This window comes from Ailuropoda melanoleuca, chromosome 16 (genome assembly GCF_002007445.2).
Source record: "Ailuropoda melanoleuca isolate Jingjing chromosome 16, ASM200744v2, whole genome shotgun sequence".
In the NCBI taxonomy this organism is placed as follows: Eukaryota; Metazoa; Chordata; class Mammalia; order Carnivora; family Ursidae; genus Ailuropoda; species Ailuropoda melanoleuca.
In genome coordinates, this window is record NC_048233.1 from 20,564,111 (window position 1) to 20,589,230 (window position 25,120).

General features: G+C 38.0%; 1 protein-coding gene across 4 annotated transcripts in view; it reads right to left on the bottom strand.

Moving 5' to 3' along the window:
• Positions 1–17,731: 17,731 nt before the first annotated feature.
• Positions 17,732–25,120, bottom strand: part of C2CD5 (C2 calcium dependent domain containing 5) — a 94,138-nt gene continuing 86,749 nt past the window's right edge. For 2 of the 4 annotated variants that reach the window (XM_011219791.3, XM_002915278.4), the window contains 4 exons: positions 24,262–24,363; positions 22,753–22,943; positions 19,704–19,850; positions 17,732–19,050 (listed from right to left, as the gene is read on the bottom strand). In XM_011219791.3, coding sequence (XP_011218093.1) covers positions 18,919–19,050; positions 19,704–19,850; positions 22,753–22,943; positions 24,262–24,363 — 572 coding nt within the window. In that variant the 3' untranslated portion in view covers positions 17,732–18,918. The remainder of the gene's footprint in view (positions 19,051–19,703; positions 19,851–22,752; positions 22,944–24,261; positions 24,364–25,120) is intronic. The other 2 variants (XM_011219793.3, XM_011219792.3) reach the window with 1 other exon arrangement.

Genomic DNA, 25,120 nt, shown 5'->3' on the forward strand with positions numbered 1-25,120 from the left:
GGTGTATCTTTCAAGTGATGTCATCTTAGATTCAATGACATAGGTATATTCCTGGCTCTCTGCTAGATGCTGGGTATTGAGCCATAACAAAAGACAGGAAACATCTCTAAAGCTTAAATTCTAAGAGGATAATCAAAAGAAACAAACATGGAAAATCTCTAGTGAGTGGTAAGTGCTAGATAGGGAATTAGAACTGGGCCTCTTTAGATGATTAAGTGTCTCACCTCGTGGAGGTGACTTTAAGCTGAAGAAGTATTAATACTAGATAGGTGGAAGAGCCAGGACCAGAAGAGTTTCCTGAATACCCGCACTCTTGCCAACATACCCGGGCTGGATGATGGTTTAATGACTGTGCCAAAGCCTTTTTTTTTTTTTTTAATTTCATTCTAGTGGCTTTATTCTTATTTCAAAGTAAATGTGGCCTTTAGAGCAAACTACTTCATCTGGTCATTTTAAATGGAAATATAACTATCTTAGGTGGTATTTTATGCAATAAAATACATCCAAATTTCAATGCAGTAAGTCATATCATGAGAATGAATCTTGAACATCTCTGAAACGCAGAGAAGGCAGGAAGGAAGGCAGGAAGGCAGAAAGGCAGGAAGGAAGCAAAGAAGGAAGGAAGGAAAAGAAAAAATAAAGAAAGAAGAAAGGACGGCAGGCAAGCAGGTTTAGCACCAACTTTCTTATCCATCAACACTTTTGCCAAAGCTTTAGATACTTAGACAAAATGAATATCATAATTGAAGATTATCAGTTTGGAGCCTGCGCAAAGGAATAATTGACCTCGTTGGCTTTTTAGTCTTTCCAGATTGATTGTTGTTTAGAGAGCAGGTATTTACAACCAGGATGTTAATAAAGAATCAAATAAAAGGTTCTCGGTTAGTGACCTTTTAAAATCTCACACTGAGATTCCAAAAACAAGCCCACAAAAGAAGTTATAAAATTTTCGAAGACTTTGAAACACTAAGATCAAAGAATAAAACGTTAATAAAAAAGACACACAAGGTAACTCCTAGATAGACTAAAACTCAGACAGCATGACACTAATATGGTAACAAGCTATTAAAGGTACATAAACACTAAGGAAATGAACTGTTTTTAGCTTAAGCATCTTTATGCTTAAACATTTATCTTGGAGCATAAAAAATAGCATTTCAAGCTTTTTTTAAAAAAGAAGAAATAAAAGCTTTCAATCATTTTACATGTAATAAATATTTACTTTCCCCTATTATGTACTAATCACTGTGCTCGTGGTGGTAGGACCCTTAACATGCCAAGATTAACTGAAGCAATACAAAAGCAATGGTAAAGAGGTTATTAATAGCTTGAGACCTAAAATCTGGGCGGTAAAGTTGTACCTGTGTCCATCCTGTTGAGTATCAAAGAAAATTGGTCTATAGTGGGGACCGTTAAGTGGCAATCCTTTAGGTTCATGCCTCTGCAACATGATGAGAATAAATCTGAAAGGCCTCTCTGGAAAATGCCCAAGGGGACAAACAGCAATCAACCCAATGAACCCAGCTGCTACCCACCTCCTTCTACCCATTATGAACTGATGCTTCAGCTTTGATTTCCACCATTATAACCACTTTGGTAAATGAGGTGTTTGTGCCAATGTGCGGAAGAAAGCCTTACAGACCAACAAGCATTTCCAATGTCTATACTGGGAACCAAAACAGCTGAGTACTTTATTTCACAGTGGAAGATTAGGAAACTGATCACTTTAAATTCAGAGGAGGCCCATCAACCATAACTGAGTGTGGCCAGGCAGAAAGAGAAATAATTTCTCCTCAATTTCAGGGAGTGACAAAGAGATAGGGATGACATCTGCAGATAAACCAGTTTCTCTAAGCTTAGCAAATACCACCAAGGCAGATAAGAATAATTTAACTAGATGACTCTGCTATTAAAACATATACGTATACGTTTGTGTATACGTATATACATGTAGGGTATGGGTATCCTTATGCCAAAAAGAATCCATCTTGTTCCCTTGACCTGATCTCTAGTAATTTCTTTGAAAATCTTATCTGTGAGAAAAATGCTTGTGTGACCAGAGGTTGTTATGCTAAGCCAAGTAAGTCAGTCAGAGAAAGACAATTATCATACGATCTTGCTGATACCTGGAATTTAAGAAAAAAAAAACAGAGGCTCATAGGGGAAGAGAGGAAAAAAGTAAAGCAAGATGAAATCAAAAGATGGAGACAAACCATAAAAGACACAGGCATAGAAAACAGACTGAGAGCTGCTGGAGGGGAGAGGAATGGGGGGATGGGGTAACTGGGTGACGGGTATTAAAGAGGGCATGTGATGTAATGAGCACTGGGTAGTATATAAGACTGGTGACTCACTGACCTCTACCTCTGAAACCAATAATACATTATATGTTAACTGAATTTAAATAAAAATAAATGAATTATTAAAAAAAACAAAAGCATAAAATTTTTAAAAAATGCTTGCATGACTGACAGCAATGCAAAAGGAGAAAAACTTCTCTATCATAGATTCTGGGTCATTATTCATTCTAAACTTCATCTGTCATCCTCTCTACAGATATAATTCACTTAAACAATCTCAAATAATTTCCTGCCAAGAAACATTATTGCTAGGAATATCAAGTTTTCCAAGTAACCATTTATACTTAAAGTTATTTTAAAACCAACAATGATAGCACTATATTGATATTCTAGAGGACAGTCTTTAAATATACAATATCCATTTGCTGTGGCAGTATACTTTTTACTAATTGATATAATTAAATTCCACAGGTACGAGTTATGTCTGTGAAGCATAATAAGATAATTCTATTGTTTAGCAGTGAAAAATAAACCAACCTTATCAAAAATTCTAAATCATCTGCAAGGCACATTATCAAACTCAGTAAGTGGATGCAGATTTAAATCAGTAAACTGGAAACATCTGTCAATTGATATTAATTACCTTGCAATAATTAATTGATTACTAAGAAATTGTACAATTTGACAATTAACAAATAATTTTCAAATTCATTATTTCTTTTTATTTTGAAACTCACCAGGAGGTTGTGAATTAGGGTCCCATTTTCAACTGAGATTGTTATGCTAAGTGGCTTTGCCAAAGCCTAACTGTAATAAGTAGAAGATCTGGCATGTAAGGCCAGTTTACCTGACTCCTAATCCAGGAGTATTTTCACTATTCTGTCCCCCTAATATCTGTAAAACTCATTCATTCATGCAGAGGTTCTACTTCTCTGCTAGGAACTGTTGTACAGTTCTGAGAAAAAATATTTTGAACCTAGAATTCTTTTTTTGGGAGGAGGGAAAGGGCAAAGGGAGAGGGAGAGAGAGAATCTTAAACAGGATCCGCACCCAGCAAGGAGCCCAATGTGGGGCTTGACCTCACGACCCTGAGATTATGCCCTGAGCTGAAAACAAAAGTCAGATGCTTAACTGACTGAGCCACCCAGGCGCCCCAAGAACCTAGGATTCTATAATCAACTAAATGAGATTGAAAGTGAAGGTGGAGGGGCGCCTGGGTGGCACAGCGGTTAAGCGTCTGCCTTCGGCTCAGGGCGTGATCCCGGCTTTATGGGATCGAGCCCCACATCAGGCTCCTCTGCTATGAGCCTGCTTCTTCCTCTCCCACTCCCCCTGCTTGTGTTCCCTCTCTCGCTGGCTGTCTCTATCTCTGTCAAATNGACCTAGGATTCTATAATCAACTAAATGAGATTGAAAGTGAAGGTGGAGGGGCGCCTGGGTGGCACAGAGGTTAAGCGTCTGCCTTCGGCTCAGGGTGTGATCCCGGCGTTGTGGGATCGAACCCCACATCAGGCTCCTCTGCTATGAGCCTGCTTCTTCCTCTCCCACTCCCCCTGCTTGTGTTCCCTCTCTCGCTGGCTGTCTCTATCTCTGTCGAATAAATAAATAAAATCTTTAAAAAAAAAAAAAGAAAGTGGAGGTGGAATAAAAACAATTTTAGATATAAATTTTTATCAAAAGATAAGAATTTGAAGAAACTAATGTCTAAAAATTACACTTGAGATGCAAGAAGGAAAATGAACTCAGAAGAAAGGAACGATACACAAAAATAATACATAGACATCAGAAAAGCACATTGGTAATCTCAATAAATATTTATAATCTAAAACAACTATAATTTGTATATGTTTCAAAATATTAGAATTAAAAATCATAGGGGTGCCCGGGTGGCTCAGTCATTAAGCGTTTGCCTTCGGCTCAGGTCATGATCCCAGCATTCTGGGATCCAGCCCCACATCGGGCTCCCTGTTCAGTGGGAAGCCGGCTTCTCCCTTTCCCACTCCCCCTGGTTGTGTTCCCTGTCTCGCTGCCTCTCTCTCTGTCAAAGAAATAAATAAAATCTTAAAAAAAAAAAAACCATAGACAACAGCCTTAAGTCCTGGTTTACTTGGGAAAAGGACAGAAAGGCTCTAAGTTTGGACTTCTTAGAGAAATAAAATATTAAGTATATATGTATGCTAGGCTGAACAATGGCCCCCAGAGATAGCCATGTCCTAATCTCCAGAACCCGTGAATAGTGCTTTATATGACAAATGGACATTGCAGATGGGATCAAGGATCTTGAATTGGGACAACACTAAACTGGCCAGGTAGGTCTTAAATGTAATCAGAAGTGTCCACATAAGAGATCTGATGAGAGCAGAGACAGAGGAAATGTAGTGATTGAAGCAAGATGCTAAATGTCTGGCATTGAAGTTGGAGGACTCGATGGTGGAAAAGGAAAGGAAGCAGATTCACACCTTAGAGCACCTGGAAGGAGCACAGCCCTGCGGTCTCCTGGGTCTCAGCCCAAGGATATTGCTGTCAGACTTCTGGTTTCCAGAACTATAAAAGAATAAATGTGTGTGAGGCTCCTGGGTGGCTCAGTCGGTTAAGTTTTTGCCCTTGGCTCGGGTCATGATCTCAGGGTCCTGGGATTGAGTCCCACATCGGGCTCCCTGCTCAGCAGGGAATCTGCTTCTCCCTCTCCCTCTGCCTGCCACTCCCCCTGCTTGTGCTTACTCTCTCTCCCACTCGGTCAAATAAATAAATAAAATCTTAAAAAATAAATAAATAAATGTGTGTTGTTTCAAGCCACCAAATTTGTGGTCACTGTTACAGCAGCCATAGGAAACTACTATATTAAAAATGTGGGCATAATAACTTGAAGAACAGATGTGGAAAATTATTATTTATTTTCTAAGAATACATATGCCTTCACTTGTATTTCTAAGGGTGATTTTTATTAAGATAATATTCTTGGGCACTCAGGCCACTCCTTCTCACTCTCGTTTGGTAGAAACAAAATTACTTCTCAGAACGACAGTTTGGGAAAGGCAATTTGTTGGTTTGCAAACTGGCCCCTGTACACAGAGGGCAAGGAGAGACTGAAGAAAGAAGCGGCCCACTCCAGATAGGCAGGTGACAGTTTTAATAAGCCGGGAAACTTGCATAGGAGGCTTGCCACAAGACAAGAAGATCCCTGCACCTGCCCACCAGACTCTTAGGGGTTTATATGTAGGACTTGGCTGGGTTCAGTCATGTATACTGTCCAGACAGTCTCAACAACCCCTTACTCTCTCAAGGCTATGTCCTTGGAACAGCTCCTACTGTGGGAACAGTGGGCAGAACATACATTTCAAGGACAGGGGAGGGGAGGAGGAGCCTCTGACTGCCCAGGTCCAGCTCATGGGTCAACCAGTGGTCACATCCTCTCAGTGACCTCCTCCAACAAAACTGAACACTTAGCTCAGCCCCTTCTAATCTCCTTCCTCCCTTGGGATCTGCTTATCAGGAAAGAACACACATTCTGCTCTGCCCAACTCTGCTTGTCCCTGAGGAAGGATTTCTGTGGTTATTCAGCACTACTAGGGACCAGGTAATTCTGCCTAATTCAGAGACAACAGACTTAGGGTCACATTCTCCAAAACCTTCATTATTAATAAAAGTGGCATCTGACCTCCATCTGCCTCACTCTCTTGTCTCTCAGTTGCTTCAGAACACACATGGGGAAAAACAAAACATCAAACATCAGTTTCTTGAAATCTGAATTTTCAAACTGGTAATGAAAGAAAAAAGTGGGAGGGCCTGATGAATTCAACTGAAAACACAGAAAGAGAAAACAAAAATAAGCAAAGGAATGGTGGGCCACACATAAGAAGCCACAATCAGAACAAAAGTCCACAGAGAGAATTTAAATGTACTGGGCTGGGGAAAAAGCATCCCGGGCAAAAATTAACCCAAAGAAAACTGGCACACCAAGGTTCATATTGCTCAAAATACATGATTTTTAAGAAATTTGTGAGAATACATTTCACATTAATAAAAAACACATTTACATTTGGTAAAATATATAAACAACACAGGTAATATGAAATCATAAAATTACATAATCCTAAACTCGCCTCCTCAAAATATAAAATGTAGAAGTACCCAAATTATAAAGACAAATCAACAACTGCATGATTACAGTGGAACAGTTTAATGCTATGTGTTGGTTAGTTATCGCTCCATAAAAATCACCCCAAAACTCTCTGGCTGAAGACAACCGTCATTATTATTCAGGAGCCTGCTCATTAGCTAATTAATTCAACTGCAAGATGAACAGTTAAGATGACTTATCTTTGCTCCGTGAAGTTTCTCATATTCTAGCAGATTAGTCAGGGCTTGTTTGCATGGCACGGTAGGGGTTCCAGAGCCCATGATCAGCCCTAAGCCCGTGGTCTAGGCTCAGAGGAGGCACATCAACACTTCTCTGTACTCTGCCGGCCAGTGCAAGGTGGGAGGCCAGCCCCAACTCAAGACACGGGGAAACGGAATCCACCACTCGGTGGGAGGAGCTGCAAAGTCACAGTTTCACGGAGGTCATCCATGGAATCGATATACCACACTTAGCCTCTCTCATAAATTGATCAATCAAGGGGACAAAAATACCGGTGAAGGATGTAGAAAAGTTAATAATTAATTAACAAGCTTGATTTTATAGATACATGATGATAGATGATGAATGGATGATATACAGAGATATATATCCTTGTATACAACAAATAAACAACAAATTTTCTTTCCAAGTACATAGGAAACAGTTAGACAAATTGAACAGAAAAGCAACAAGGAATTTTCAAGAATTTCCAAAGAATTTGTCAATCAGATCACAGTATTTTATCACAACGCAACTTAATTAGAAAACAACAAAGTGAGAGAAACCCATACATTTGGAGATCAGAAATGCACTCCTAAATAATTTATAGATTAATGAAAAAGTCACAACAGTAACTACAAATATTTGGATTTAAAAGAAATACAAACACTGCATAAAACTTATGGAATGTTAAAAAAGCAGGGAAATCTATAACTTTAAATACACTTATTATGAACTAAGAAAGACTGACAATAAACAAGCTTAACCCCAGGAAGCTGAAAAAGCCTAAAGAAAGAAGAATGAGAAAAATAATAAACTTGATTCAATCATTCAGAGAATATTCTCCAACCACAAAGTAGTTATGCTAGGTGATTTGAAGAAATACTATAACTTATACCTAAGTACTTCATGTATTTTCAATATACAAATATGCACCTTTGTGGGGGGTGGTGGGGGCAAGGGTTTCATACCTAAGTACTTCATAACCTAGTACCTGGGTTATTTGAAGATAGACTATGATAAATTAAAAGTATACTGAAAAGTATAGAACCACTAAATTTTTTTAAAAAAGAAACATAACTTATATGCCAATAGTGAAGATAAAATGAAATTAGAAAGAACTTGAGGGTATTATGCTAAATGAAATTAAGTCAGACAGAGAAAGACAAATATTGTATAACTTTACTTACATGTGAAATCTTTAAAAATCAAACTTGCTTCTTAAATTCCACATGAGCGAAATCATATGCTATTTGTCTTTTTCTAACTTACTTCGGTTACCATTATACTTTCTAGCTCCATCCACATGGTTGCAAATGGCAAGATTTTGTTCTTTTTTATGGCTGAAAAATATTCCATTGTGTGTATAGATATGGATATATACCATATTCTTTATCCATTCATCAGTTGATGGACACTTGGGTTGCTTCCATAATTTGGCTATCGTAAACAATGCTGCAATAAACACTGATATGCAAATATCTTTTCAAATTAGTGTTTTCATATTCTTTGGGTAAATACCGAGTAGTGTGATTACTGGATCATAGGGTAGTTTCATTTTTAATTTTTGGAGGAATCTCCGTACTGTTTTCCACAGTGGCTACTACACCAGTTTGCATTCTCACCAATAGTTCACAAGGGTCCCTTTTTCTCCACATCCTCTCCAACACTTGTTCTTTCTTGTTTTTAAGAAACAAAACAAATGAACAAAGGGAAAAAAAAGAGAGAGAGACAAACCAAAAAACAGACTCTTAACTCTAGGAACAACCAGCTGGTTACCAGCGGAGAGATGGGTGGGGGGGATGGGTGAAATAGCTGAAGGGGATTAAGAGTACACTTACCTTAATGAGCTTGTTGACACTGTATGTTAACTACACTGGAATTTTTTTTAATTTAATTAAAAAATTGAACTTTTAAAGTATAGGTATTATACGCAATAATACTGTATTATGAACATTAAACTTGCTAAGGGACTAGATCTTAATTATTCCCATCACAAAAATGAAATTATAATTATGCGACGTGAGAAGGTATTAGGTAACACTACAGTGGTAATCAAATTGCAATATATAGGGGCGGCCTGGGTGGCTCAGTAGCTTAAGCATCTGCCTTCGGCTGAGATCATGATCCCAGGATCCTGGAATTGAGACCATATCTGGCTCCCAGCTCAGCAGGCAGTCTCCTTCTCCCTCTCCCTCTGCCCTGCTGCCATGCTCTCTCTCTCTCATATAGATAAGTAAAATCTTTTCAAAAAATTGCAATATATAAATATATCAACATATTGAACACCTTAAACTTACACAATGTAACATGTCAATTATATTAATAAAATTAATAATGAAAATGTAAAAATAAAAACACTGAACTCATAAAAACAGAGTAGAATGGTGGTTACCAGGGGCTGGGCCTTGGCGGAACTGGGGAGATGTTGCTTAAGGGCACAAACTTGCAAACAGTAGATAAATAAGTCCTGGAGATCTAACACACAGCATAGTGATTACAGCCAACAATACTATACTATAAACTTCAAAGTTGCTAAAAGACTGTATCTTAATTGTTCTCACCACAAATAAAATCTCTGGAAAATCCAAAATACTTGGAAATTAAACAACATTCTTTTATTTATTTATTTTTTAAGATTTTATTTATTTATTCGACAGAGATAGAGACAGCCAGCGAGAGAGGGAACACAAGCAGGGGGAGTGGGAGAGGAAGAAGCAGGCTCATAGCAGAGGAGCCTGATGTGGGGCTCGATCCCACAAGGCCGGGATCACGCCCTGAGCCGAAGGCAGACGCTTAACCGCTGTGCCACCCAGGCGCCCCAAACAACATTCTTTTAAATAAACCATTAGTCAAAGAGGAAGTTAGAAGGAAATTACAAAATACTTTTTATTTAATGTAAATGTTTTAAAAATGCATCAAAATTTGGAGATACTATTAAAGTAGTGTATAGAGGAAAATGTATCAGATTAAATGCTTATATTAGAAAAGAAGGCAGGCGTCAAATCAATGGTCTGTTTCCACTTAGGAAAATAGAAAAATAAGGGCAAATTAAACCAAAGGCAAGCATAAAGGAAATATAAAGATAAAAGTAGAATCAAATAAAACTGAAAACAGAGGAAAAACCAACAGAGAGAAATCAATGAAGCTGAAACCTGGTTCTTTGAAAAGCTCAACAAATGAGATGAACTTCTAGCTTAACTGATCAAGAGAAAAAGTGAGAAGCCACAAATTACCTGTATCGGGAATGAAGGAGGACACATCACTACAGAACCACAGGTATTAAAAAGATAATAAAGAAAAAGTATTAATTTTTTATGAATAAATTTGACAATTTAGAGGAAATGGACAAATTCCTTAGACACAAACTATCAAAGGTTACACAAGAAGAAAAAGATAACCTGAATAGCCCCATATCTATTAATAAAAGCAATTTATAGTTACAGACATTCCAACAAAGAAAACTCAAATTTGCCAGCTTTATGGCAAATTCTATCACACATTTATGGAATAAATAGCATCAATTATAGACAAACCCTTCAGGAAAGTAGAAAAGGAGGGAACATTTGGTTTACCATTAGAAAATCAGGAAGTGTAATCCACCATATCAACAAACTAAAGAAGAAGATTAATATGATCATCTCAGTAGGAGAATAAGCATTTGACAAAATTCAAAGAAGGTCTTGGGAAAACCCACAGATAACATCATACTTAATAGCGAAAGACTGAATGACTTCCCTCAAGATCTGGAAAAGGTTAGGATGTCCATTCTTACCATTCTACGTCATACCTAATATTTAAACCACTCTACATTATACTTAATATTTTAATAAGGTGATTACTAATAAGACCAATTTAGTAAAGAGCAAGAAAAACAAAATTCATTCAGAGTGCCGCTGCATAATCATGACAATGACTGTCTACATAAAACCTCATATAACAACCAAAAAAAAAAAAAAAAAGCTACCAGAAGCAATGCACAACTGCAGGATACAAGATCAATGTAAAAAAAATCAATTCTATTTGTATACACTAAAAATAAATAACTGCTGAAAAATTAGAATTAAGGCATTGCGCGCCCTGCGGTCCCCCAGATCGGTCTTCAACACCATCCTGCAAACCTTTTTTCCCAGTGGTAACCTTCGGAGGCATCTCCTTGGCCACCCTCTGCTTCTGGGACCAGCCAACACCCTATTTTGAGCTTACTCCTTATTACTGATCAACCCATGAGCTCCCAGAGCTCTCAGAATTATTCCACCGAGGTGGGGACCACCGTAAACCGCCTGGTCAACATGCACCTGCAGGATTCCACCACCTACCTCTCTCTGGGCTTCTATTTCCACTGTGGCGACGAAGTGGCTCTGGAGAGGGTTAGCGTGAGTTGGCTGAGAAGCGTGAGGGCACTGAACTTCTCTAGAAGATGCAAAACCAGCGCGGAAGCCGGCTTTTTTCTAGGACTTGTAGGAACTGGGCCAAGATGAGTAGCATAATACCACGGACATGACAGAACCTGCCCATGTCGGCGAAGAACCCGAGGCCGGCCCTTCCGCTCTGCGTGCCCGGTTTCTGTCTGCGCAGACGCGCATCTCGGCGGCTGCCCGAAGAACCACTTCTGGGCGAGGACGTGAAACTCATCAGGAAGGTGGCGACCACCTGACTCTCCTCCACCGGCTGGCCGGCCCCCAGGCTGGGCTGGGCGGGTAGCTCTTCCTCTTGGAAAGCCTCTGGCGCCCAGGCTCTGAGGGGCCCCTCGGGCATCCGCCTGGTGCCAGGGCTCGTGCCTGAGCCCCTCCCTGCAGCCACTAGGCAGCATTCTAACCACCCTGGAGCCCTCGCCCAAGCTGTGGGACAAATGGAAACAATAAAGCTTTTTGCAGCAGGAAAAAGAAAAGAAAATTAAAACAATACCACTTATAACAGGACCAAAAAGCATGGAATACTTAGATATAACCCCCCCAACACACACACACACACACACACACACACACACACACACACACACACACAAGATCTGTGCAAGATTTGTGTATTGAAAACTACAAAATATTTATGAAAGAAAGTAAATGAAACCTAAGTGAAGAGAAACAGTAGGTTCGTGGATTAAAAGACCCAATATTAAGTTGTCAATTCTCCCTAAACTCATCTACTGATTCAACACAATCCCGATTTTAAAAAGGAGGAATTTTTTTCATATAAAGCTGTCCTAAAATTTAGGAACTAAGATTGTCAGAAATATTTTTTAAGAATGTGAGCAAAGTTTTAAGACTCACATTCCTTGATTTCCAGACCCACTATAAAATTGGAAGACTCAAGATAGGGTAATATTAGAAAAAGGATGGATATGTGAACACATGACAGATCCAGAAATAAACCCGTACAACTCTATGTGGTCAACCAATTAATCAATTTTCAACAAATATGCCAAGTCAATCAAATGTAGAAAAGTTCATCTTTTCAACAAATTGTGCTGGAGCAATTGGACATCCATGTGCAAAAAAAAAAAAAAAAAAAAAGAGGGAGAAGGAGGGGGGAAGCCTTAACCCATACCTCACATCATATACAAAATGTAACTTGGAATGATCATGTACCTAAAAGTAAAAGCCAAAAACTGAAATTTCTAGAAAACCTTTGCAAGGTTGGGTTGTGCAAAAATTTCCTAGAACACAGAAAGCACAAACCACAAAAGGAAAAAAATGTAGACTTATTCAAAATTAAAAATTTCTGGAGTGCCTGCGTGGCTCAGTTGATTAAGTGACTGCCTTCACTTCAGGTCATAATTCCAGGGTCCTGGGATCTGGCCTCGCATTGGCCTCCCTTCTCAGCGGGGAGCCTGCTTCTCCCTCTCCCACTCCCCCTGCTTATGCTCTCTTTCTGTGAAATAAATAAATAAAATCTTTTAAAAAAAATTAAAAATTTCTGTTCCCCAAAAGACAATGTTTGAAGAATGCAAAATAAGCCACAGACTGATAGAAAATGTCTGCAAAAATACGTATTAAAACACCAACCAACCTCTGATATCTAGAATTTATAGGAAACTCTCACAACTCCACTGACAGTTGAATAGAGCACTGAAACGTGGCAGGCTTCCTTGAATGGAGTAAGCATGGAGGAAATAGGACTACCCGCTAAAGAATCAACCAAACCTGTGCAGCAGCCTTGGCTCCTTTGGCGTCATTAGTGCCGGAGACTAGCACCGTCTGTTCTACTGTGCGGAACCCATTCCAACAGCGACATCATATGGCAGTGAGAAGCAAATGCAAGTTGTCCAAAGAGCTTCCTGAAGTCTTAACAGCTTGGTTGGGGAAGCGGCACTTAAAGTCTTAGGGAGATAATGCTAAGTGAAATAAGTCAAGCAGAGAAAGACAATTATCATATGATTTCTCTCATCTATGGAACATAAGAACTAGGATGATCGGTAGGGGAAGAAAGGGATAAAGAAAAGGGGGGTAATCAGAAGGGGGAATGAAACATGAGAGACTATGGACTATGAGAAACAAACTGAAGACTTCAGAGGGGAGGGGGTGGGGGAAGGGGATAGCCTGGTGATGGGTAGTAAGGAGGGCACGTATTGCATGGTGCACTGGGTGTTATACGCAACTAATGAAGCATCAAACTTTACATCGGAATCCGGGGATGTACTGTATGGTGATTAACATAACATAATAAAATAAATAAATAAAGTCCTAGGGACAGCATTGAGCCCCTAGAGTTCTTGGACAATTTTAGAAGTGGAGACGACTTCAAAGGTAGGAGATTCTGGATTTATTCTAATTAGTTGGGTGGGTATTCAAAAAAATTAATTAGAAAAATAAAAGAGATATGACTGTACTTATATCGTGAGTTTGTGAAGCATTTTATAGTACCATAAACAGCACTATATTGCAACTTTATATATGGCCATAGTTTAAATTTATAAGAACTTTGTATTAGTTTTCTATTGCTTCCGTAATAAACTATCACCAACTTAGTGGCTTAAACAAGTTTATTATCTTACAGTTCCATAGGTCAGAAAACTGATACAGGTCTCGCAAGGCTAGAAGCAAACCACTAGCAGGGCTCTGTTACTTTCTGGAGGCTCTAAGGGAGAATCCATCTCCTTGCCCGTTTGAGTTGTTAAAATTGAGTTCCTTGCAGTTGTAGAACTGAGAACCCCGTTTTCCTGCTGGCTGTCAGCTAAGGGCCATTCCTGTAGTCTAGAGGCCACCCACATTTCTCAGCTTGTGGCTCCCTTCTTCCTTCTTCCAAGCCGGCAATGTCAGGTTGAGTCCATCTCTCATAGAATCTAACCTACTCTTCTACCCTCCTCTTCCACTTTTGAGGATTCCTAAGATTAGAATCTAGGACCCCTGCAGATAACCATGGATAATTTCCCCATCTCCAGGTCTTTAACTTTGATCGCCTCTGCAAAGTCCCTTTTGTCCTGTAAGGTAATATATTCATAGGTTCTGAAAATTAGGCTGTGAACATCTTCAAGGGGTGGGATGATTCTGCCTACCATAGATATATTGGTGTGGTTTTGTTTGTTTGTTTTTTTTTTTCAAAGATCTTTTAAGTAATCTACACACCCAACGTGAGGCCCAGACCCACAACCCCAAGATCAAGACTCACATGCTCCACCAGCTGAACCAGCCAGGAACCACTGGGTTTTTTAATATTTAAAAATCTAATCTTAAAAATATCTTGACTTTCCTACTGGGGAAAAGGTGAATTTTTAGATAGCACTTACCCAATTATTCCTAATCTTTACTTCATCCTTGTTCCTTATTCTCCTCCGTTGATTCTGTACTAGATTTAAGTTGGGGGTCAGTGAAGGGGTTTCAATGTTTCAATAAACCTCCTGAAGTGGTATGCAGAATTTCAAGTGTTTGCTTCTTTTTCTGGGGAAAATTTCGAGTTTAGATCAGATTCTCGAAGTACTCTGTGAAAGACCCTTCCCTGGCGGTGGGGGGGGGGGGTGCAAACTACAAAACCGTTTGTAAATAAATGTTACTTTCACATAACATACATTTTCATGCCTCCACACTTTTATGCATCTTGTCCCATGAAACTGGGTGGTGTAGTGGAGAAGGTATAGGGTTCGGATCTCCCTCAGCTATCTGGCTCAAGCTAAGTGTGATGGCATTTATCTAGTAAGACATAACGAAGGTATCAAATTTGATGGGAAGCCACTGAGATGAGAGCAACTCAGGACATGTTTGATGAACCTTCAAGACAACCAAAAAATCAAGGGGAGATCATCTTAGTTAAGGGAATCTAAGAATAGAAAAGACAGTCATATTGTCTGTCTATAATAAAATTTAATGTTTGGATATGTTAAAAAGGTAGCATAAACTATGTTGATGAACAACAAAATAAGAGGACATTTTGTCACGCACATGGCAAATTATCCACAAGAAAAGGTAAACTCCAAAGAAGAGAAATTCAATGTTTACAGAAAAGTGCCAACTCAGTTTAAAAAATCGCTTTATTCATAATAGCCAAAAATGTTGTCTATATGTAGATTAACCTCGAAATCACTACACTAAGTGAAAGTTATCAAGTACAAGATCCCGGAGCACCTGGATGACTCTGTTGGTTAAGCTTTGCCTTCAGCTCAGGTCATGATCCCGGGGTCCTGGAATCAAGCTCCACGCAGGGACCCTGCTTCTGCCTCTCCCCCCGCCCACCCCTACCCCATGCTCTCTCTCTCCTCTCAAATAAATAAAATCTTAAAGATAAAAAAAAAAAAACACCACAAGATCCCATTTACACAAAAGGAGAAGTGGACTGACTGTAAAAGGGCAGAAGGGAAACTCCTGGGGTGATGGAAATGTGGTTTTTTTTGCATGTGTGCTTGTGTGTGTGAGATGGAAATGTTCTCATGTGATGGGGATGTTCTTTACCTTGGTTACACGACTGAACTTATTTGTCATAGCCCCTTGAACTTTACATTTAGATTAATTTTATTGAATGTAAATTATAACTCCTTAGCACATTATTAATAGAGATATGATGGGAAAGAGGAGAATGCCAGGCAAAAAGGGAAAAATTAAGCCACTCTATTTAAAATTGTGTATATGATCCCATCTATACATTAATGAAAAATTGTATGTGTATGTATAAAAAGCTTGTCAGCAATCCAATACTTGTATCATTGGCGTACAAAGGGCAGAGGAGTTGGAAGCCAGATGGCAATGGATTAGGGAAAAGGAGGTGGAAGACGTGGGACTGTGCAGTTAGCAAATCTAACACTGGTTAAGTTTTGTAGTTTACCCTTGGAGCAGTGGTAACGATACATATGAGGCATGCTATAAATACTGTAACTGGCCTTAGTATTTCCAAAAGAAAGAGTAAGTCCCAGCACATCTGAAAAAATGATCATTTTTGAGGGAATCCACACAAAGGAAAGAGCAGGAGCTCTTGGGGTATAGGGCAACGTTAGCTTTTCTGGAAGAAGGCCATCTTGGCATGGGCTGATTATGCTTCAGAGGTAGAGCACATGAGCAAATGGCCCATGTGAGCAGAGAGCAAGCCTGAGTAGTTAAGGAAACCAGCTTTTTTAGAAATCAGCGCAGGCCTCTGTTGAGTATATAATTGTTCATACCAAAATGGAGCTAATGCCACCCAGCTACTTTAATGTTCAAGAATTAGTAATAATGTTTGGGGTGCCTGGGTGGCTCAGTCTGTTAAGCATCTGACTTTAGCTCAGATCATGATCTCAGGGTCCTGGGATGAAGCTCCATGTCAAGAGCCCCAACCTGAGCACAGAGTTGGACTCTGTGCTCAGCAGGGTATTTGCTGGTCCCTCTGCCCCTCCCCCCACTCATGCGTACAAGCGCACCCTCTCTCTTGCTCTCAAATAAATACATAAAATCTTTTAAAAAAATGATTAGTAATAGTTATCTCTAAGCATAGGATATGGCACAAAGTAGGTACTCAATTAGTGATAGTTACATTATTATTCCCCTGCCTAGAAAGGACTCTAAAACATATTAAGCATTCACAACATAGCTGTTGGATGAATGAATGGATGGATACATCTATGAACAAACAGTTAATTCCAGTATTTCTCCAGACTTTTAAATATCTTTTCCTGTGGCTCCTGGGTGGCTCAGTCAGTTAAGTATCTACCATGAGCTCAGATCATGATCCCAGGGGGATCGAGCCCCATGTTGCGTTCCCTGCTCAGTGGGGAGTCTGCTTCTCCCTCTCCCTCTGCCCCTTCCCCTGCTCATGCTCTCTCTCACTCTCTCAAATAAAATCTTTAAAAAAAAAATAAAAGTAAATTATCACTTCTTTTGGGAAGATATCTCCATCCCAAGCTATGCATATCTTCTCACTTAACAGTGTGGGTTTCAGAGCCAGATTGCCTGTGCTTGAATCTTGACTCTACTATTTACTGTGTCTTTTGGCAGTGCAAATTCTCTACTCGGTTTCCTCAACTATAAAATAGGACTTAACTATATTTACCTCTACCGCATAGGGTTTCTGTAAAGATTAAAAGGGCTAATACAAAAACATATTTATTAGGGACGCCCGGGAGGCTCAGTCAGTTAAGTGCCTGTCTTTGGCTCATGTCATGATCCCAAGGTCCTGGGATCAAGTTCCGCATCGGGCTCCTTGCTTAGCAGGGGCCTGCTTTTCCCACTGCCTGCAGCTCCACCTGCTTGTGTGCTCTCTCGCTCTCTATGACAAATAAACAGATGAAATATTTAAAATATATGTGTGTGTGTGTGTATATATCTATATTACACTGCCTGGCATATAGTAACCAGTAAACATTAGCAATTGTTATAGTGTGTGTATATAAACACACACGCACAGCACATTTTACAAATTATTTACTTGTATAGCCACTGAAAATAAGCTCCATGATTATAGGAACTTAAGTGTGTTTTGTTCACTGCCTAAAACTGTGCCCTGGGATCTAGTGGGCATTCAGGAGTTGATGAATGTGAATACCCACCTATCGAAGACAATGCAAGTGCCACAAGGATTACAGTAGCTGCACAACAGATGTTTGCTGACCACAGGAGATGACGGATGGAAAGTGATTTCACACTACTGGCAGTACTACACTATGCAAAGGAGGCAAACAGGAGATTTAGGAATATTCCAGTTTATAAACTTTTTATTTAAAAAATAAAATTATAAACAAAATACAGAAAAATATTGACACCTGTGATAACAAGGAAATGACTCCTAATCTTTAGGGTAGACTGTTAGCCTGAAAAAGCAAAATCATGAGTTTTATAAAGAAATTTTATTGTGCAAAGGAGGAATGTACTTTTTAAGGTTAATTTATGATAGGTATTTGGCATTGACAGAAAAAGTATTTCTATGTATACATTCAACACTTTGCAACATATTTACATTCAAGTTACATTTCCAAATTCTATGCCAAATACAATCTAACTCACCATCAAAAATCCCTAAGATATAATTCTGTTTATTTGGTAGGAGTGCAGTATGATTCTATTAGAAATAATTTTACGCTCCTACTAGATCAATTATACTTTAACTACTTCAACAAAATTCACTGACCTTTTCTTTCCAGTTGAAGCCAAGCCTCTTCTAGACAAATTATAATACTAACAAAATTTGGCCAGTTATAAAGTTACATAGTTTTTTCCTCCCTCCTTACAGACATTATTAAAGCTTTCAATGGAAGGACACTGGCTCTAATAAATTACTTTTTCTTTTACAGTAGTTAGGACATAGTATGGATACAAGTTGCAGAATTTTAGCTTCTCTTTAAAAGATGCCTGAAGCACTCTTCCTTCGGTTGTTACCAAATTCCAAATTCAGTTGTTCTCAAAATAAAACACATTAGTGTTCTCAAAACTTTTCTCCATTTTCTCACACATTCCTCAAATCAGATTTTTTATTCATTGACAATCTGTAAATTTCTTGCTTAGTTTCTCTCAATTACACTAGGACAGCTACCATAATTTCTTGATAACCTTACCATTTTGTGTTTCAAAGTATGATTTTATTAAAGTCAACATAAATTACAAATAACTTTCATCTCTGCTGCAGTTCTTTGAGAAATCTATCTGAACTGAGTGAGGAGTCAAGATTGCATGGGACCTGACTACGATTGGCAAACAAAACATCAAGATTTGAAAATTCTCATGCCTCCAAGAGACTCCAGACAAATCGAATCTACTCATAATGTACCAATTCTTTCTTAATTATCTCAAATTAAGTTCACTTTTAGAAGTCCAGTAAGATAATCAGAGACAAAACAATGGAGACAGATGAATTTCATTTAGTTGAGCTCTTTCTTTCTGATTTACTTCAGGTCGTAACTTCTCCTCCAGTACATGATGGCTGGCAGTTGGCAGTAGGCTGCTGAGTTGACACCACTTCTAATTCGGATTCACGAACAAAAACCACTGCATCACCACTTACATTTATAAGACACTGCGCCTATACAAACAACAGGAAATGTTCGATCACCAAGTCAACAATCTGCTCACAATTTTCTGTTATTTTGGGGGCAGTGCTACACAGCTGAAAAAGCACAGGCCTTTAAGTCACTTGGAAAAGATAGACAATCCAACAGAAAAATGAACAAAGGGGAAAAAAAGACGGCAACTTACAAGGAAACCCAAAAAAACCCCATTGATATAAATAAATTTTTTAAAGGAAATTTTAACAATTCTAAGTGAGCTATTACATGAACAACACTGATAAAAGAAATTTATTCTAAAATTAATCCTAAGCAACAATTCTTTGCCCCCACTAACAGAATTATTTATTAGGAATAATAATTGGGACACACTTTTCACCACTATGGCAATTAGAACGGACAGATCATAGTCCAAACAAAAGGGTGTCTTTCACAGTAACTTAGGAGCAAAACTTCCAGAGGTATTAAAGAATACCCAGGATGTGAAAACAGCATCTGATCTATATATGACCATGGTTATTAATATATTTGTTAAAACATGTTTTAAGCATCTAGAATCAAAAAGTTCTGAAGAGCAATTCTCTTTGGTGGGGGATGGGGAGAGGGGGGGAGGAAAGCCGTGGGGGAAATCCTTAGGTTCCCCCAAAAGAGGTTTTTAACTACATCTCACCTGGTTTTTATTTGGATTCTCCATGAAGACACACTGCTTCATTATGTAGGAGACAACAGCATTCCCTCCTAATGCAGCAACATGAGCTCTCACCATTGCAAACACTTCAGCAATAAAAGCATGGAGAAAACCACTGACTCCTCCTTCCTAGAAAATAATATGCAAGAAAATCAAACTATATACATGAATGTATATAAAATGCCAAATAATATATATTAAAACATCATATGATCTTAACATAATGGATGATGATTTTAATTTCCCTCATAACAGGGATTTGTTGCATGAATGAACAAACAAACCTTTACTGAACACATGTCTGTGATGGGGATTAATATCCTTACTTTACAGATGATGAAACTGAAGTCCGAGAATGCATCATATGCCCATGACTGTGACCATATAGCTAAGAGAAAATGGCAGAGCAAGAATTCAAACTTTCTCCGACTTCAACTTCTCTATCAAACCATTCCTGTCACCCACAGAAATTGATGGTAAATATAGACAATACAACTTCTCTCCATCTCTCTCATTCCGAAGCATGTTCCAGATACACTTGCCTTTTTATCAGCTTCTCAAACCTATCAAGCACTTTTCCTGCCTCAGGTTCATTGTACATGCTGTTCCTGAAGGCGCCTCACCCAATTTTCCGCAAGGATAACTCTTACTCAATTCCTCGGGTCCCTGTTAATATGTAACTTCCTCAGAGAAACCTTCCCTCACTATCAGATCTACAGTAAGTAGAGCCTCTGTTGTATTTCCTTATTTACTTACTATCACTAGTAATTATACATTAGTTACATGATTAGTTCACCAGGCTCCATTCCACCAGACTGTGAATTCCCTCAGGTCAGAGACTGCCATCTGTTTTGCTCATAACTATATGCTAACACCTAGCTCAACAGGTGCACACACTGAGCATTCCATACATATTTGTTAGGGAATGATATCCAGTACTTTAGGGAATGAAATCCAGTAGTTTAGGGAATGTTTTCAGTGTTCAAAAATAAAACAGAAACCAAAGTCTAGCTGAGAGCCTAAAATGCTTTAGAACCTAAGTTTTCCATGAATTCTACTGGAGGTTATTTACAGTCTAGGAAGAAATTTCCAACTTTAAATTGGAAGTTAAGGTCAAAATTTAAGGCACTGTTAGAAAAAACATTTGAACAGATCACACCTTACTAAAAAGCCAGAGGATCCTACATACAGATCCTATATAGGATAGCTCTCTTTGTAATTAAGGAATTGAGGTATTTCAGCCTACCTCCAACTCAGTCAAAGCTCAGTACATTCAGTACGTTTTTTTCTTTTACTTGTATCTGTTTTCCTCCTGCCTTTTATTTATTTATTTAAAGATTTTATTTATTTATTTGACAGAGATAGAGACAGCCAGCGAGAGAGGGAACACAGCCAGCGAGAGAGGGAACACAAGCAGGGGGAGTGGGAGAGGAAGAAGCAGGCTCCCAGCGGATCCCCATAACGCCGGGATCACGCCCTGAGCCGACGGCAGACACTTAACGACTGAGCCACCCAGGCGCCCTTCCTCCTGCCTTTTAAATCTCGAAATTCTGACTGCATAGGGGTAATTCTTAAAAGATTACACCAACTTATCAAGCAATGAATAAATTTGGGATATTATGCCATCCAGTTAATATTACAAATCTCTGTTGAAGGGAAATCTACTATGAAGCAACATTTTGGGGTATGGCTGCTTAAGCCATAGAGAAGGCACTTAGGAAATAAAATTTTATGGACTAAAATAATGCAATATCCATGTACATATTAAGAGCAACTGGAAAGTTAATTCACCAATCTATACCAGCTTTTCACACCCAACTTTCTTTGTCAAACTTAAATGGGCTTAAAAGTGTCACCTATTTTAATTCTATATTAAAAAGGATTTTGAGAATATATTAAGATGTGTCTTTTCCACCTCAACACAATTAGAATATTATTTAAAAGCTAATTTATCATAAAGGAAACATCTATCTAATCAATCTGTCAGAAGTCATTCCCTCATTTACACAAAAATACCTATGTCTACTCTGCCAGCCATTGTGCCAGATACGGGATGGTTAGCATGATATTAGAAAACGGTATGCGGGCTGGGGTGCCTGGGTGGCTCAGGGGGTTAAGCGTCCAACTCTTGATCTCAGCTCAGGTCTTGATCTCAGGGTCATGAGTTTATACTTTAAAAAAAAAAAAAGTATAAGGGCTATTATTTCTATGGAAGTGTGGAAACATTGATGGTGAGACAGTGGGAAAACAAGCACAGTTAAGTCATCTCTATAATGCACACCCTTGAAAAAAATACAAACTACTTAAGAGTTTACTGGGTTTCATATAAAAAAATTTCCCTATTCATAATATTAATTTGCTCTAGCTTTATTTCATAACGAAAGACACAATGTAAATACAATTTTCTTCTTGAATTTAAATTCCTGTGTAATTAAAGATATAATAGGCTGTGATTCTTAAATTTGACCACAACAAAACACTGTAACTACTGTTACCCAGTGTGAGGTAAGAATTTGAATAAATGGTATTCTCATGTACTTCTGGAGAGGTGGGAATAAAATGAGCTGCATTCTTTTTCAGGGGGCAGAAAAATGAGAAACTATCCCCATAGACATCTATTTATAATATAGTCCCCTATGATTTCTAACTGTAAATCCTTAAAAACTGTTATTTAAATATATCTCAGACAAATAACTACTTGAGAAAAGTAAGCTATTCTTTCAGGCTGTTTTAAATCTCTAATCAAACATGGATCAATTTACTTGTTTTATTTATCATATGAGAAGGATCTGGGATTTCTAATAATAAATGAAATTAAATCCAACATAACTCTTGTGATAATACTAGGTGCTATGTGAAATTTGGTAAGTTTAATCTAGAATCAATCCATACAGAAAAAAACAAAAACAAAAAAGGTGTGTGTATGTGCACACATTTGAGTACTTTGGCAAAAAATAACAATCTGAAATTTGTTCAGTTTTGTTACTAATGTCTTCAATTAGAAAATTCATAAAAAGTGTTATAAAATTACCTCACGAAGAGATGTGGTTTCCCGAATAAAAAACATGTTAATTATCCCAAGATATTTAGTTATTTTTGCTCCAGGAATGAAAGAAAGAGGTGTCATCTTAACAACCCCAACTGTAGAACTTGCACAAGGTGGAGTTGCACGGTTCCGGAAATTTCCTTCACCCATAGGACTTGCTTTTTCAACTGTCACAGCTAAATTTGGAGAAAGAAGAAAAAACATCAAGATCAGGTGTTGGTAACTCAGTTATTCCCTAAGGTTTCCAAATAAGTGGTGACAACATTCAGCTGTCTGTGAGGCTAAGCCATGTCATGAAAGTAAAGAAATTATCATGCACTGCATGCAATTAAAAAGAGAGAGAAAGAAAAACTTAAGAGGAAATGCTGGAATGTAATTCTTTTGGAAGAAAAATGGCATTCCTGCAAAAGAAAATGTTGATGCGGTGTAGCTACACATACAATGATCGTTACAAAGTGAAGAAAAAGAAAAAGCAGTAGAGCATTAAAAATTATCTGCTGTAGGAACAAATTATTACAAAGAGAGTGTGAAAGTTGTTATATTTCCCAGTGCAGTTTTTTCCATCTTTTTCAGACGACTTCATCATTGTCAACTTGTAGATAAACCTTATGTTAACTAGTTGTGACAGGTTTCTTTTCTGAACCTTTTTGATCAAACTCATAATTTTAAAAACTTAACAAATGACCTTGGCTGTCTAAAAGTTGATTGTTTATAAAGGAACATAAATAATAGCTACCGCTTAACAAGTAACTACCATAAGCCAAACATATATATATATATATATATATATATATGGTCCTTACAACAACCCAGTAACATAGGTATTATTATCCCCATTTTACACATGAGGAAACTGAGGCTCAGAGAAGTTAAATAACTTGTCCAAGGTCACACAGCTATTAAAATGACATTTCTAGGATCCCAAACCAGATCTGGCTGGTTCCACATCCTGTGATCTTTCCTCTAAAACATCGGTTCCTCCTTTTTAATGTAAATTCTTTCACTCAAATACATTTACCTCAAAGTCTACCAAAACACATGGAGTACACGTAAGTAATGATGCTGATTCTAGCAGTGAGATAAGAGTTAACTACTTTCTATTCAGAAATACCTCATTCTTTTGGCCCTCTGGATATCACTCTTAGTAAAGTAACAGATGCCATCTACTACATAGTAGCTTGGGTCCTGGAAGAGTATCTCTTCAATAAGAGAGCTCTTAATTTCCTTCAATTAGAAGGATAAAATATCTATTTATATGCTTTTAAGAATACCTTCACAAAAAGTAAAATTTTAAAAACACAATTATACCATTAAAATGAACAAATCTAAATCCTTCAATAACTTTTGCTAAGTGACCATTAGAGGCTGCAGCTTTCACACTCCAACACATGACTGATTGGCAATGTTATTATTGGGTAGTAAGGGCTAGCCTTCACCACTGGGAAATCAGGGATATGCTTCTCAGATCATAATGTGGTAGAAACATCCGCCTACTTGTCTTAATTGATCCGCGCCTTATGGTCTGAGCTTTCAGTTTAATGAGCTCTATCCAGCTGCTGCATCTGTCTGCAAAGGAACTGTAATCAACTGACGTTGCTGAAAACACAGACAGAAAACAAAAGAAAAAACAAAAAATATGGATGACGTCTCTTACTCGTCATAACACTCCTTCCGATGACGTAATTTAACTGTAACTTAGAAAAAGAATGGTCCTTTTCAAATCAAATATGAGAGAGAGTAAAGAGTCAAGCTTTAGACACTGATTTGTCCAAAACCAAGTTCTCAGTTGGCTGGCTGAGCATTTTTGGTGATGTCACAGTGTGTGGTTGCTTAGGGGAAATGGAAGCAAGGTCTAACAGAAATATCACTGAAAGGACCATATACTGCTTTAACTAACTTTATTTCCCATTCTTTTTACTTTACAGTGTTTTAACTATCTATTTTAGGACTTTAATTCACAATTCAAACTTGTAAATAGTTCCCTTCCCTATTTTGATCCTAAAATTAAAAAAATGAGAATCAAAAGCTGAAGAATACATTTTTAAAAATCACTAGTTGACTTATCTTTTATTAAGACACATTCTTTCTACCATCAATAACAGGAAAGCCAAAGGATCACTTTGGTCAATATTCTGTTTTCACATCTGATTTTGGCAACAAAGCTTCTGATGCCATTTGAGTGACAATGCAGGTGGGAGTCTAACAAGTTATCCTTTTCAAAAAAAACAGCTTTTAGTACTACTGAGCTAAAAAATAATGTTAAAGAGCTAAGATCTTATTTTTAGAAACAGGGAAACTATTAAAATGCTAAAAATGTAAATATTAGTTTAATTAATATTTTAAAAGACACATT